The following is a 14176-nucleotide window of genomic DNA, read 5'->3' as shown; positions in this document are numbered from 1 at the left end:
GTAAACCACTGAAGCTGCACACCTGCAGCTGTTGCCAGAGCAAGGCTATCCAGTCAGCTGTGGGGGCGCCGTCAGCTCCAGCATTCCAGGACACAAGCGCTTGTCCTTGCCAGAATCGCGGCAGAAGCCGCGGCAGAAACACATCCACCAGAGCCGAGCTGTCCACCAGCTGCAGGTCCAGGCACCCGGTGCATGCCACTGCCGTCAGCCTGCAGAATGCACAATTCAAACGACATAGTATCATCTGGCCGGTCAGTGGCGCTCATGCCTGTCATCCAAGGCAATTATGAGGACCCAGGGATGTTGCACACCTGTCGGCTGTTTCCCTGCTCAAGGCGTCGGAGTCCACAAGACACGCGGCATGCGCGCCGAGCAGTTTCCTCTCAACAGCGCTGCAGATATACACTGCATCCTGACCAGGAGCCACCCGCTCCATTGCCTTGATCGTACCATTCATCAGTGGCAGCAGTGGTAGCCCTGTTGCAGACGAATATTGCTTTGAACATGCACACAAAGCCATGTACTTGATATCAACCACGATCTCATTATAAGGTACATGGTTTCAAAGAATCCAATATTTCTGAAGTTGATCATTTGCAGGATAAATACAGTTGATGGCCTCACCAACAAGCTCCAGGCACGACTCAGGGTCGGTCTCATCCAAGTCCTGGAGGCAGTAGGCCAGAAGGACGGCTGCGCGAGATTTGTCAGCGCTGCAGGCGGCGAGGGTGGCACGCTGGGCAGAGCGGATGTGCACGCGCAGGGAGGCCGGGCACAGCAGCTGCGGCCGCTGCACAGTGTGCTGCACCAGCATGCGCGTGACCTCTGGCGGACCACTGGCAATGGGCACTCCCACCGCTATCAGCGCATCCACAAGAGCACTGTCCCTATGCAAGACCAGGCAATCACGGTCTCAACTCCTGTTCGTTACATGTTACATGTGCACAAACACTGTTTTTGGCATGCCAAAAGGAAAATTGCGAATTCAGAGATTCTCGTGAAAGAGAATACAGGTGCAGATGCCAGACCTCTGCACAGCGCCGTCCACATAGACCGCATTGTCCGGAGCAAGCCACTTGCCGCCTCCAGCAGCGGTGTGCACCACTTTGCGTGATGGCAGCTCCTGATACAGCGCTGTGACCAGCACTGCCCAGGGCTCCCTGACAAGCTGCACAGGCCAAAGCTTGTAGAAGGCAGGGCTGGGGCCCAGACCCTTGGCTGCCTCTGCCAAGAGGTTCGCATAGGCCGGGGCCGCAACATCCTGCGCACAGGCAAGCATCACATCTTGGAGGTACATGATCAGCACATGCCGACAACATCGTCGCTGCGGTGTGCTTCATGGAGGGTACGTTGGGTTGGGGATTTGGGCTTGCCTTCAACAGACTGATGTTCCAGTCGCATCTGAGCTGGCCCACACCAGCCATGCCCTTGCCATGCCATATGTCTCGCCTGTTGCTGGACAGCTCAAAGAAGCCTGCCATGCGGCAGGCATTGTCAGTCAGTTGTAGAAGGACTGCAAAATTACTACAAGCCACTGAAGGAGGTAAGCAAGCTTGCATGCACATGTCACTAAAGATGCTTAGAGACACAGTGCACACAGGCAGTGGGAAGTGAGGAGGTTACCATTGACATGGACGGGCAGATCTGTGGTGGTTATGGGTAGGAAGCAAAAGGCCTGCCCAGTCAAAGGCTTGGCTGCAGCTGCATCTGGCTCTGCCAAACGGCCAGCAACCGCAGCGAAAGGGACCACAGATACATTGAAGGCCCTGTTGAGCAAACCAGACACTTTTACGGGACATTGCAAAAACAAATAACATATTGCATGCTCTCATCAAATAGATGCTACAAGACAGGGAAGTGTAGTGAATTCACTTGGCAGCTTCTGCAGCAAGGGCATTAGATGCTGCGCCGCCGCAAGACTGGCTGATGAGAAAGGTCTGTCTGTCTGCTTCTGCACTGGCGCTGCTCTGGCTCTCAAAAATGGCCAAGTAGGAACTGAGGCTGGCAGATTGCCCCACGCTGTCTGATCCTGCCCTGGCTGCAGCAGCAGTGAAGAAGCGCCTGTCTGCAAGGATGTCTGGGGATGCATTGCTGAGGTGGCAGCTGTAGAGCCTACTCGGCTGCGCTGACAACCTCCCCCACTCATACACCTCCAGCCGCTGCAAGTTCTTCAGAAACAGCAGCGCGCTGACAGCCTCCCTCTGGAGATCTTCCAGGATATCCCTCACCCCCTCCACTTTGTAGACCTGCTCAGTCCCCACAGATTCATCAGTGCTCTTGACCGTTTTTCTCAACGTTATAATGGAAGCAAGGCAATGGGATGGAAAACAGCCAGGCGATTGCAGCACCTGCTTCGAGATGCGGCTAGTTGTGGCTTGCTCAGCAGTCCGCAGAGGGAATCGGAATATAGTGCCCCTGAAGTAGCTCTTGGCATCACACCCAAAGGCCTGGTAGGGGGCAAACTGGTCCGGGTGCGCTGCGGCCGCACTCGACTGCACAAAGTCTATGCGCTTGCCTGGGTTCTGGGGCGTGATGTTCGGCAGGTAGGTGCAGTGCGGATCAAAGATGACGAGCTGACTCCCTGATGCATGACACATTAATTGTTTGCTTATGAAGCTGGAGCACTGCATGCACTGCAGAGACAATGAACACATAAAACTCCACAAAAAAAATGAAGATCCCTGTCACGTTGACAGTCTCATGTTTTGCTGATACTAGCAGAAAGCGCAGGTGAGCACCTGATATGAAGGAGACAACATCGCTGAGGTGGTAGCTTGCATTGAAACCCACACCAAAACGGCCTGTCTTGCCCTTCTGCTCACGCTTCACGCTCTGTCCAATGCTGGAAATGGACTGGAAGTCTGCCTCTGAGAAGACTGCATCATTGTACGCAAGCAAGGCCGGCCCCTGGAAGGAAGCCAGTGACTGTGCGGCAAGGCGATCTGCGGGTCACACAACGTCAAGCGGATCCTTTCAAGGGCATGCTGCTGATCAGTATGGTTGTGTCATCATGAAGTCATGTATGTACCTGTCTTGTGCTGCCGCTCGTCAAGGCAGAACCTTATGGTGGTTGCGCCAGCATCGTCAGCATTCTGCAGGAACACAAGCAAATGTCACAATGTCCTGATGAGAAAAAAATTTCCAGCCGGACGGTTGTGTTCCGACGACAACATTCTTACCTGTATGAGCTCCTTCAAGACGCTTGTGCCCTCTGGATAATCATGTAGAATGTCTCTGATGCGGACGGCCAGGTCAATTTTCTGCCCAAAGTCCTGCCAGACTTCCATTCCCACCCTTCAGCTGTGCAGCAGCACTGGTGCTGCAGGGTGGCCCGATCACATCCGCGCCTGCACCCTGGAAATGCTCAAGTGATCAGAAGTTTGACGAAAACAGATAAAGACTAGAATGGCTTGCAAAACGGAGTGATGTTTTCTCTATATACGTCCTAGGCGACACTTGATTTATCGTCTGCGAGAATGCTTCTACATCATTAATGTATAAGAGCCACCATATCACATTCAAGCATAAACCAATAGAAGCAGAGAGGGTAATTTGCTCTGATTGGACTCTGCAATACGATCATAGTCTGCGAGAAGATGGATGACTTCAACTACCTAGTACTGCTGATATTGCTGTGTTCCAGACTTTACCAACGTTTTATGAGGCGAGAAATTGACCGATAGCAGTTCTGCCTTCCAAATCCCAATGTGTCTAGGCGAAATTCGTGGGACGATCACCCAGGTTCATGCAGGTTCTTAAGAAGCACAAGGAGTTCTATACTGCATGCCTTGTTCCCTTTGAAGAGCACATCCAACTCTATTCTGACTTCTGTGAGTGTTCAGGAATTGAACATAGACAACATTTGCCATTGCTGTCCCGATCGGTTGTTGCATGTGAGGCAGTTGCCTGAGTAGGCATCAAGACACGTGGAAGCAACATAACCCGCAGTCATCACTAGCCGCCTCCTTGCACCTCCTTGGCCTTCCTCCAAAGAACAGCATCCCAGGTACATTACCAGGTCTTTCAGCAGGATGCCGTTCTCCCGGTACGTTGAGATCGGGCGTGTGGCTCTGATCAACTACGGCGAGGAGTATGGAAAGCTCGTGGTCATCTCTGATGTTGTAGACCAGAACAGGGTGCGTTATCGCTCGTGTATCGGCCAGCTGGATAGCTATCAGCAAATAGACATTATTTTTATTCCCATGTGACTATTCATATTTGCACATGGACTTATTCCTGCTTGTCAATATCTCGATACGATTATTTATTGCAGTCTTCATAATGAAGACATGTGTACACAGACTTACCCTTGGGATTGTAGAAGCAATGACAATATTTTTGTAGTTGTACTGGTCTGGCGTGTGTGCACACCCTCTTCTTGGGGCCTTGAACTCCCTTGCTTGGTGGGATTGCAGGCACTGGTTGACAGGCCAGATGAGGTGCGTCGCATCATTAACTTCAAGAGGCTGGTGCTCACGGACTTCAAGATTGAGATCCCGAGGCTAGCCAAGAAGAAGGTGTTGTCAGCAGCTCTGGAGGAGTCAGGTGATCATCAGGCTCCTGACCTGCCACTGTCCAGGTGTACTGTGTGAGATGGAGGGGGTGGATTTTCTGTATGTCTTTGGTTTTGTGGATGCCTGTTATAGAAGATGTGCGCTGATGGCTGGGTATGTGGCTGCAGATGTATTCTCCAAGTTCGAGAACAGCACATGGGGAAAGAAGCTGGCCAAGCGGGCACTGAAGACGACACAGACAGACTTTGAGAGGTGTGTTGGGAGCGTCTGCATGACACTGGTTTGCAGCAGTGTCAGGACAGAACCTCTCTTCGGCCATGATGTTGGTGGCCTGGAATGGACACCTCTTGAAGTCTGTGCTCTTGGGGATGCAGGTATCAGGCGGCTGTTGCACGGAAGAAGAACTCTGCAGCTGTCAAGAAGGTGTTCAACAAGCTCAAGAGCGCTTCAGAATGAGCACTGTCAGCTGCCCATCTAGTCTGCGGCTCACCTACAGCAGTGGAACTGACTATCATTGCGGCAGCCTGGAGTGTGCACATGATCTCTTGCGCCTGACAGGGATCTCTATGTTGACATCTTGGGTGTGAGCGCTGCGCCCGCAGTGACAACGTCTGCTGCTTGTGTGGCAGAAAAGTGTATCTACTGGCATGGGGGCGTTGAGTCGCCACCTAATCTGGACCCAGCAGCATGTTCTACTGGCTGCTGAGGGCTACTCTTGTAAGATTGACTGCTGAAGTCAATGGCCCAGCCTGTCAGTAATTACGGAGCACGCTGGCGTCGAATAGGCTTGCTCCCAAATGCCAGGCTTAAACCTGCTTATCAATGCACAAAGCTGATATCCAATAGTTCTCCCGATAAAAATGGTCCCTGATGCAGCTTGGAGGCCTCATTGTCAGCTAAGTTCACAGTGAAACTCTTTATCCGCAGAGTTACCCAGTGATTATGCTGACTGCTCTTCTTTATAACATGCTGACAAAGTGCCAGTGACGCAGGCAGGTATGTCACACAGATCAGATCATCAAGATTGCACACCGTGGCATGGCATGTGATCACTTCAAGTTGAGAAATGGCATCATGCATAGATGATCCATTATTGCTGGACTCTCTAAAAATTTTGAATAGCTCTTGCATTTCTTGTCACTACATCTTCCCTCACTGCAGATGATATATTGCTCTAGCCCCGCATTAGCGCTGAAGTAAATCCGACTTGCAAGCTTGCCGTTTACTGAATGCAAAATTATCCGAAAGTTTGCCGATGCGAGTCGCATGTCCCACGGCCCGGCCGGCGCTATTGTATGTGATATGCTCCAGCAAGGGGTGTTGGCCTTCTCTAGCCTGAATCCTGTCCTGAAATTGCCATGCCACGCGAGACTCCAGAGAAAGTTGCACATGCAAGCTAGCTAGGCAGAAATTACTTACTAATTTCGTTCGTGCCTAAATAGACGCGTCGAGTGCGGGGCGTTCCTCCCCGAATCCCTACAAAGCTGAACCCGACAGCCGTAAGAAGAAAAGCGCTGTTCAGAGTCTCAAGTGTTCTGTTCCAGCGTTCTTGAGTATCACCTGCTCTGCTCGTTCACAGCACAACAAGCTACTCGCCACCCAATGACAACGTCGGCTCCGTCTTCTAGTAGCGATGGCTTTCTTCACCGCCATACCTCAGGTAAAGAGCATCCAAACAGTGCATGCAGCGTCTCTCCAAACGGTACAAGAATGGGTTTTATTTTCCATCTCAAGACTTCTCTTGTTCAGTGGCCAGCTTTTCGTCGGATCAACTCACAGGATCACTACGGTCGAGTTCATAGAATCCATTACCATGATCAAAGCTGAATATCTGGAGCGTAAATCATGTTACTGAAGTGTATCGTGCATCGGCAGCAGACGTCCCAGACGGCGCTGGGCTTCACCGGCCCCATCACCAGCTGCTTGGCAAGCCATTATGTTGCCGCCACAGTTTTGGACTCGCCACAATTCCAGGTGATAAATTCTGACACCCTCCGCATACACTCACCTGCTTGCAGCATTCTTCAGATGCAAACATCGTGCGTGAGCTTGCATGTCGTGTCGTGTTCACCAGCAGAGCACATCCTTGGTGTCCAATAAAGCCAACTTCTACAAATAAGCTCAATCAGCTGCATTGTTGCTTGCAGGCGGACTCATTCGGCCCAGTGGTGGCCCACATGGGGGGCATCTGGAGCCCAGGCTGCAGCACAAACAAGTCTCGCCCCCACACTGCCATAGCTGACCTCTCAGCCCAGGTATGGCACTCTCTATCGCGTGGTCAGATCTAAAGTGAATCTGACACTGTTTTCCTCGAGATATTGAGAGCGATGTGCTGAGACTGACATCTGCTCTGCAGCTGGAGGAGCCAGCGCCCACAGCTGACATCCAGCCGCCAGCTGTGGAGGCAGATGATGGCACCGAAGAGGAATACACCCCCCTGGACCATCCCTGGTACGCAGACAGGCTTGCACAATACAAGCTGTACCCGGAGCACTGCGCGGTGGATGCCGCCAGCAAGGGGACATCAATTGATGGCCAGCTCGACATCGCTGAGCAGTACCGGCGCATTCACCTCAAGGTGCGCATTGCAGCCCAATGCAATTTTCTGTCTTTGTCATTGCAGGGATATTTACACTTCAGACAACATCCAAGTAGAGAAATTCCGTGCATGTCTTCAATTCCCTGCACTGGCACACGCACAATGACACAGACTCCGAGGACAGCGATAATTCCCTGGTGTGTGCAATACGATGATACTTTCTCTGGTGCTTTGCAGGTTGGGAAGACTGGGTACTCCTTTGCGGACACCTACGTGCCGCCACCAGAGCTTCCTCATGCCGCGGAGCACTTCAGCATGTTCAAGAAGCACTGCGCATTGGGCTCCACCTTGGAATCTTTGGACGATCAGCTACGTAGCGCTGAGAAGTTCCGGCGCGCCCATCAGAACGTGCGCACACCCCCTTCCCTTATGGTGCCCTATGCCAATTTGTATTCCTTCATTTGCAGTGAGGGATCACTAGACATGCCCGGGGATGCCCAGCATCAAGGGGTGAATCAAGCAAATTACTCACAACTTTGCGCTGCCCTGCAGGTGGGCAAGACAGGATCTTCATTTGCAAACACCGGTCTGCAGCGGTGCCTGCAGCCGCCTCAATCCAGTGCCAGCACGAGCAGCTGCGCGCCCACCAGCAACAGCCCCTCAGAGGAGTCATGCCCGGCTGCACGCGCCTTGGATTTGCTGGACTCCCTCTGGACGCAGTCACTGCCCGGCCAACAGGTGACACCTGCCCTGCCATTGGTCCCCTCAAATATAACAGTGTACAGGCTGTGCCGCGTTTGGATAACCATGGCAGCTGTCACCTGAGGAGCATGCCAGTAATTGTCTGAAGGATGGTGCGAGTGAGACCTGCAGTGCTTATCAGCTTGATTCCCTGTGGCAGGTACCTGCAGCTGCCAGCCGCTGCCGCGAGCCCAGCAGCTATGTTGAACTGCCCATCAGGCGGCCAACCCGCCGATGGAGCCTTTGCAGCCTCTTCTCCTTCTCCCGCAAGCAGGAGCCCCTGGAAGTGGGCATGATGCATCTGGCGGTGTCCAGGAGTCGTCAGTGACTCCCGGCCGGTTGATCAGTGTAGAGAATCAATATTCAATTGAATGTGAACCATGCGGGATGTGTTGTTCCTCTGGCGAACAAGTGGCAGCTGTTTGCCAAAGCATACAGACTTATGCTCAGAAGGAAATTGATTTAGCGTTATAGATTGGCTGTCCTCTGGAATACCAAGCATCATCGCTTCAGTGAGCAAACAAATTTGTTTTGTTGTGCTGTTGCTGAAAGGAAAGTGCTCATCATCATTTCAATTGTGCCTTGGGCAGAAGTAGCACTGTGTGTCATCTCTCACAGCTCAGAAGGGTTGCAGGCAATTGTTGATGTCAGATATTTTGCTTTAAAACATATTTCCCCAGAATGGTGTGGTAGTGGACATTGATTTCATGATCAAAATGTTGAGCGGCACAACTTTAGAGTGAAAGGGGTTGCAACAATGAGAACATCTTCTAGAATATGGTACCCAGTATGAGCTGGTTATGGAATGTGAGATATCTTGCAGCACAGAGTCTGACAAATCGTCACAGTGTTGCATGGATGCGATTTGTACGCAGCGAATGCATCCACAGTCCAGACATCACAATTCTCTTATACCACAAATGCCAAATTGCACTGGAAGTATAGAATTCTCAATGTACATATCTCAGCACTCTTTGCATGTCAAATTACCTCAGCCAGCCTTCAAATGAGCACCCAACAACTGAAGTACGTCAACTTGAAAATCAATCGTTTATACCAAAGTTGCTTAGTCCAAATTGAAGGTCCCTGCGAGCCAGAGAAGAGAAACCACATACTGCTCGGGCTGAAGTTAGCCCACAAATTTGAGGCAGCGCGTCTCGATGTGCACAGCGTAGCACTTCCTGGTGCAGAAGCGCGATCCGCATCGGACACACTTGTACGGCGCCGCAAATCCGCAAACGCTGCACCACTTGCGCGTAGCTTTGTGCTGCGGCGGCCCCACAGCCGCAGCTGTGTACATCACCTCAGCCTCCTTCGCCGGCCCTCCCTCTGCACGAGGAATGAACAGAAGACTCATCCTATTATGGCCCAGAGCACCCTCAGTACAACAGGGGCATTGTGCCCAGGGCCCTTTGGGATACAGCATCTTGCACAGCTGCTACAGATGATCAGATAGACGACTGAAGACTTCTAGCTGTCCTGATGGCTTCAGCTAGCAGTCACTGCTGAGCATTCTGCATGTGGGCAGTGATCCGTATAAAATCTGGACTTGGAATGCCACTTTGCATGCCAGCCAGGCTTTGTGGCTGCCAGTGAGGGGCGCACCTGCATCTCCAGCCATTTCCAGGAGGCTTGCGAAGGTGATGGGGCCTCTGCGCTCCGCCTCCAGCATGGCGCGCGTCTTGCGCTTTGGGCCCTTCTTTTTGTCCCCGCGCTTCTTGGCCGACACTCCAAGCTCCAAGTCTGCACGCATGCATTCTACCTTCAGTATGCTGACAGGTCACGAACAAAATCCAGCCTGTTGTGAGGCTTTAGAAAATTTCTTCCTGGCTAGGCGCATGAAGGGTCACTTGACAAGGAATCAGAAGCTGCAGGAGGGGCCCTCACCATCATCAGAGTCTTGGATGACAAATTCCTCATCGCTGTCGCCTACTATGCCCTCCCCAGTTGCATCATCGTCTTCGAGGGCATCAAGGCGTGCGTTTCTAGCACTCTCGCGCTCTGCTAAACTGACGGTGCTGATGCGCTTTGATACTTTGCGGGACCTGACGCTACGTCTTCCTGATTCTGCGATAGGTGTACATTGTGCACAAGGGATCAAAGTCTGCTCATTGGCAAATGGAAGCAGTTCTGTTGCACTGATCTCTTCAAGACATTTACAAGTAAATTTACACACAACGTTTGATGATCCCTTGCATTGTGACTTTTATTCTTTTGTGTTTCAATGAACCTACAGGATGTCAGGACTTATTTTTGAGATCACCTGACATCGTAGTATGGCTCCATGAAAAGGCAAGAGTGGCAACCTCCTTGTCCTAGGCTGATACAATCGTGAAAGTTTTAGCCATTTTCTGTGTTGAGAGAATATTTTGGGCTCAGCAAGAGTGCTCTTCGGTTTCGTTGCTGTTTCCAAGGACTTCATCAGTCACATGGCCAGCACGTGCGTTCATTTCGCGTTGTATTGCTCGTTTTCTTTGTCTTTCGCGATAAAATATCTCTCTTAGGTAGAAGACATTCGATTGTGTCTGTAATGCGATCTTTTGCTCGTCACAGGAACAAAGGGCTCTATTTCTTTGCAGAGATCTGTTCACAGGAGCTCAATGTCTCGTACGTGTTTCGGAATCAGATTCGGAAGCAGGAAAGCTCCTGACATCAATGGGCAACACTTCGATTCTTTTTTTCGTTCCGTACGATGCTCCAGCACGTATCACAGCCCTTATGATTTTGCTGCGGGCATCTGCTTACAGCATGGGTGGGATGATGCCAGCATTTCAACAAGAAAGGAAGGCCTCTCAATTAATAGAAAGGTGCATAGATTTTTCAAAAGATTTCTGCGAGATGCATCAGAACGATCCAAATTAGCAATCAGAGCCTCAGGCGACGTGCACTGACTGGGCCCTCTGTGCATTTCTGCCCAGGCCGTCAGAATCAGTCTGAATAGACGATATTTGCTCTGCAATGCTTCATCTGCAGCTGCCGAATCGAGGCCTAGCCATCCCGAAGCCTTGGAGCTTGTGTGAGAGCCTAATGACGGGCATACACTTGTTCTCTGTTGCATACTGGGCTTATGAGATCTGAGACGTCAAGGCGCTCACGTTTATTTCGATAATCCACCTGCTTCTGACAGGTACTTGTTTGCAGATACAAACTGTACACTATAAACTGCCTGGTGGAGAGGTCTTGGCGGTTTGCATTACCACTGGTACTGGCAGGAATCAATGGTGATGTCATCTCCTCTCTTATTTTCCATGCTCATTTTACCGCCACTTTTATTGCGCTTGCGTCTTTTGGGGGTATATGTGGTACCTGAATGCGTGTGTTGGGTCTGTAGGTGGTTTCCAGACTATTGCCCTTGTGGGCTTCATTTCTCCCCTGGCAGTTATCACGCTGGGACCCTGGTGTGGCCAGCTTCTGGATCTGACTCCCAGACGCACCTCCCTCAGATTCATTGCAGTGGCGCAAACCGCTGCCATAGTCACCGCAGGCAAGCCAAAGCCTTCTGCAGCCTCCACTTTGTCTTGTGGGTTCCAGCGCAGTTCATACTGGAGCAAAATTGCAAGGCTGTGATGGCCATAATACGGAAAGATTATCTTTGCTTGCACATAAGCAGACCTGAGGGCCATGATGCTGGGTGCAGGAATGGTGATGGTGCACGTATTGCACCTGGGACCGACTCTGAACTTGCAGCGCAGCACCTGGTTTCTGGTTCTGCTCGGGTGCACAATGGTGGAGAGGCTGTCAGCCTTTGCGTCGGACATTGCCATCGAGAGAGATTGGATAACCCAGGTGCAATCCTGCATGCGTGCCTCAGCTTGACTGGGCTAACATCATCATGGACAGAACCTTGCTGCAAAATACCATACCAAAAGACATCTTGACTCTGACTTGACTCTGATGCTGGGTGCAGCTATCTGGGAAGACCAATCCAGAAGCATTGTCCACCAGCAACGCCATCCTGAGGTGTGATGCCTTCCCAGGCCTCACTCAAAATGATTGTTGCTGAGGAAATTTCGTAATTGAAGTGTTCCAAGCTGAATGGACAAAAATGGAGGCCTGAGAGAAATGCCTTGGTGGTTGTAATCAGGAGGATGGACATGCTGTCAGAGATGGTGGGCACGCTGTGCTTCGGCTGGTGCTTCACCCAGCTGGGCCCTGCCAAGGCGCTGATTGCCCTCGTCGCCTGTGCTGCTGTGGGCCTGCCCCTCGAGCTCTGGCTCCTCGACAAGGTGCACTTGTGCTTATTCTGCCTCCTCCTCCATCACGCGGCAGGACGTCCCGATTGAGAACAACTGTCCACAGGGGCTGGCTGGCTGTTGTATTTGCAGCAGGGGTTGCCGCCTGCACAGCAAGATATGTACATCAGATACGATTTGCGCGACAGTGCAGGTTTCTGAGGCGACACCGAGAGTGATGGTGCGAGTGCGCAGCCTGGCAATGGAGCGGGCGGCCAACCCGATGGCGCCTAGCCCCTATGCTGACCGCCACATCCTGCGCGGCATCCTCTACCAGCTCGGCCTGCAGGTGGTCATTCTCCGCATTGCCCATGCTCACACCTCTTTGCGCATCCTTACCGTATGATCCGATGTGCCCCCAGTTAAAGAAATAAAGGTGCGTATCGACTTTGTGACCATGCGGATGGGCACTCGGGAACTGCCCAAACAATTCAGAACACGGTCAATGCACATGTCATGGTGTGCAGCAATGATGATAGATGGTGAAGTGTGGGGTTGCTTGGAGTGCATGCTCTTTTAATCAAGAGGATGCTTGGTGGTGTACTGAGTTTGCACCCATGTCTGCAGATGCAGCAGACGATGTGGGGGTGGAGGCTGTATCTGAAGCAGCCGATTCTGCCGGCCAGCATCGCGTACATCATGCTCTACTTCAACGCAGTGCTGGGCCCTGGCGGCCTCATGACGGCCTTCCTGGCCTCAAGGGGTCTCAGCGGCACTGCTGCTGCCCTCTTTAGGTGGGTCTCCGCTTCCTTCCCTCTTGTGCAAGTCTGAGCAGATCTGTGCTCCTTCCCTTCTATCATACTCCCCGCGTGGATTTCATGGGATTCTAGATTGATGTAATCTTCCCGAATGTGTGTAATGCAGGGGTGGGTGCGCGGCGATGGGATTTGTGGGAACCTGGGCCGGCAGGCTTTGTATATCGCGGCTGGGCCTTCTCAGAGCTGGCGTAGCTGCCATCAGCTTCCAGGCAGGCTCCCTCCCCTCCTGCACCTCGAACGCTTGTTTTTCCTGTACCTTGCAATACTCCTGAGGTCCTTGTTGCTTCAGAACGACCCACACCACCAGGGAGATCAGTGTGCCCGTGTATGTAATTTTTCATGGTCACCATGTAGGCTGTGCTGCTGGTTGGAGCGGCGGTTCTGTACAAGAGGGTGCTGCATATGCCGCTGGAGGTGCTTGCCTCTGATGCGGTTGGGCTGCTGGGAGGCACTGTCATGGGCATCCCAGTCGCCGTCGCTGTGTTTTCAGCGCTGATCATGCTCTCGCGCATCGGCCTCTGGTGGGGCTTCCCTGCTGATGCAAGATTATATATACGCCTTCTCTGGTACTCATATTCAGAGTAAAGATCTGGCTGATGTTGCGCACATTGCAGCTCACATGACAGCAGTACTTGCAGTGTTGACTGCTGCCTGCCTGCCTCCTCGCAGGTCTTACGACATGGTGGACTCTCAACTCTTCCAGATGGTGCGTGTGAAACACCCTCCTTTACTACCTGCACAGGACCTCTCATGGTGTCTTAAGGCCGTAAAAATGTTAAAGGAAGCACAAGGTTCTTATTAAATCTTGTGTGACAGAAGAAGGCTCAGTTGCTGCTTGCACCTAACAAAACATTTGTGATTTCATGTGCAACCCCGCCCGCCTTCCAAGCGATTTCCAGCCTTTTGCTTGCAGCCGGCACAAATTTCATTGGAAGGCGCTGTTGAGCAGGGTCCCCCCTCACAATCTGAGTCACTTCATTTCTCGTTATTATCTTCGATGCCGGCCGCAGGCGGTGCAGCCGAAGGAGGCGGCGTCAGTGTCAAGTGCTGAGGTGGCGCTCTGCAGCGGCAGCGAGCTGGTCATGCTGGGAATCGCGGCCTCGCTGGCGGAGCCGGCCTCCTTCTCGCTGCTGGTCAACCTGTCGGCCGCCGCCGTGCTGAGCGCCGCCTGCCTCTACTCCGCATGGGTCTTCTGCTGCGACGGCCAGCGCGCACTGCAGGGCGCCCTCGGCACCGCCTGAGCCGCCAAATGTTCAGCGAAGAGAGCATGCAAAGGATACCGCGCTTATTTCAAGCGCCAGAACACGATGCAGGGCTGCCTCGCAGCGTCAACAGAGCACATCTAGCCAGCTAAGCATCTCGTTGTACCAAGTGGGAAAGCAGTTCGTACAA

The 14176-nt window shown here is 52.3% G+C and overlaps 5 protein-coding genes across 5 annotated transcripts in view; 3 read left to right on the top strand and 2 right to left on the bottom strand.

Annotated features, from left to right (window-relative positions):
* Nucleotides 1–3287, bottom strand: part of COCSUDRAFT_46461 (hypothetical protein) — a gene marked incomplete at its 5' end in the record, with an annotated part of 37594 nt that extends 34307 nt beyond the window's left edge. The window contains 10 exons of the mRNA XM_005650508.1: nt 23–209; nt 312–477; nt 625–887; nt 1029–1261; nt 1296–1474; nt 2117–2246; nt 2349–2581; nt 2739–2942; nt 3029–3092; nt 3180–3287. Coding sequence (XP_005650565.1) covers nt 23–209; nt 312–477; nt 625–887; nt 1029–1261; nt 1296–1474; nt 2117–2246; nt 2349–2581; nt 2739–2942; nt 3029–3092; nt 3180–3287 — 1767 coding nt within the window. The remainder of the gene's footprint in view (nt 1–22; nt 210–311; nt 478–624; nt 888–1028; nt 1262–1295; nt 1475–2116; nt 2247–2348; nt 2582–2738; nt 2943–3028; nt 3093–3179) is intronic.
* A 714-nt stretch (nt 3288–4001) lies between these two features.
* COCSUDRAFT_64941 (ribosomal protein L14 component of cytosolic 80S ribosome and 60S large subunit) lies at nt 4002–5493 on the top strand. The gene is made up of 4 exons (XM_005650507.1): nt 4002–4136; nt 4416–4545; nt 4682–4766; nt 4889–5493. The coding sequence occupies exons 1-4, from the start codon at nt 4032–4034 to the stop codon at nt 4968–4970; spliced, it is 402 nt and encodes a 133-aa protein (XP_005650564.1). The 5' UTR covers nt 4002–4031; the 3' UTR covers nt 4971–5493.
* Nucleotides 5494–6147: 654 nt separating this feature from the next.
* Nucleotides 6148–8122, top strand: COCSUDRAFT_61011 (hypothetical protein; the record flags this gene model as incomplete). The annotated part of the gene is made up of 7 exons (XM_005650506.1): nt 6148–6174; nt 6390–6488; nt 6662–6769; nt 6871–7092; nt 7291–7461; nt 7606–7791; nt 7955–8122. The coding sequence occupies 7 exons, from the start codon at nt 6148–6150 to the stop codon at nt 8120–8122; spliced, it is 981 nt and encodes a 326-aa protein (XP_005650563.1).
* Nucleotides 8123–8623: 501 nt separating this feature from the next.
* On the bottom strand, nt 8624–10154 carry COCSUDRAFT_46459 (hypothetical protein). The gene is made up of 4 exons (XM_005650505.1): nt 10058–10154; nt 9682–9861; nt 9400–9537; nt 8624–9123 (listed from the first exon to the last, which is right to left on the bottom strand). Exons 1-4 carry the CDS (start codon nt 10062–10064, stop codon nt 8924–8926), a joined length of 525 nt encoding a protein of 174 aa, XP_005650562.1. The 5' UTR covers nt 10065–10154; the 3' UTR covers nt 8624–8923.
* Nucleotides 10155–11433: 1279 nt separating this feature from the next.
* Nucleotides 11434–14025, top strand: COCSUDRAFT_40198 (hypothetical protein; the record flags this gene model as incomplete). The annotated part of the gene is made up of 9 exons (XM_005650504.1): nt 11434–11580; nt 11702–11754; nt 11879–12020; nt 12181–12315; nt 12594–12760; nt 12891–12892; nt 13158–13305; nt 13454–13490; nt 13795–14025. The coding sequence occupies 9 exons, from the start codon at nt 11434–11436 to the stop codon at nt 14023–14025; spliced, it is 1062 nt and encodes a 353-aa protein (XP_005650561.1).
* Nucleotides 14026–14176: the final 151 nt, after the last annotated feature.

Source organism: Coccomyxa subellipsoidea (genome assembly GCF_000258705.1).
Source record: "Coccomyxa subellipsoidea C-169, whole genome shotgun sequence".
Taxonomy (NCBI): domain Eukaryota; kingdom Viridiplantae; phylum Chlorophyta; class Trebouxiophyceae; family Coccomyxaceae; genus Coccomyxa; species Coccomyxa subellipsoidea.
Note: the sequence above shows the minus strand (reverse complement) of the source record. Positions and strands in the feature narration are given on the sequence as shown.

Coding starts and splice junctions, on each gene's coding strand:
- COCSUDRAFT_64941 (XM_005650507.1), top strand. CDS start 4,032: ATGCCGTTCTCCCGGTACGTTGAGATCGGGCGTGTGGCTCTGATCAAC. Junction 4,546..4,681: donor AGCAGCTCTGGAGGAGTCAG/GTGATCATCAGG, acceptor ATGTGGCTGCAG/ATGTATTCTCCAAGTTCGAG. Junction 4,767..4,888: donor ACACAGACAGACTTTGAGAG/GTGTGTTGGGAG, acceptor TTGGGGATGCAG/GTATCAGGCGGCTGTTGCAC.
- COCSUDRAFT_46459 (XM_005650505.1), bottom strand. Junction 9,538..9,681: donor CATCCAAGACTCTGATGATG/GTGAGGGCCCCT, acceptor GCATGCGTGCAG/ACTTGGAGCTTGGAGTGTCG. Junction 9,124..9,399: donor GGAAATGGCTGGAGATGCAG/GTGCGCCCCTCA, acceptor TTCCTCGTGCAG/AGGGAGGGCCGGCGAAGGAG.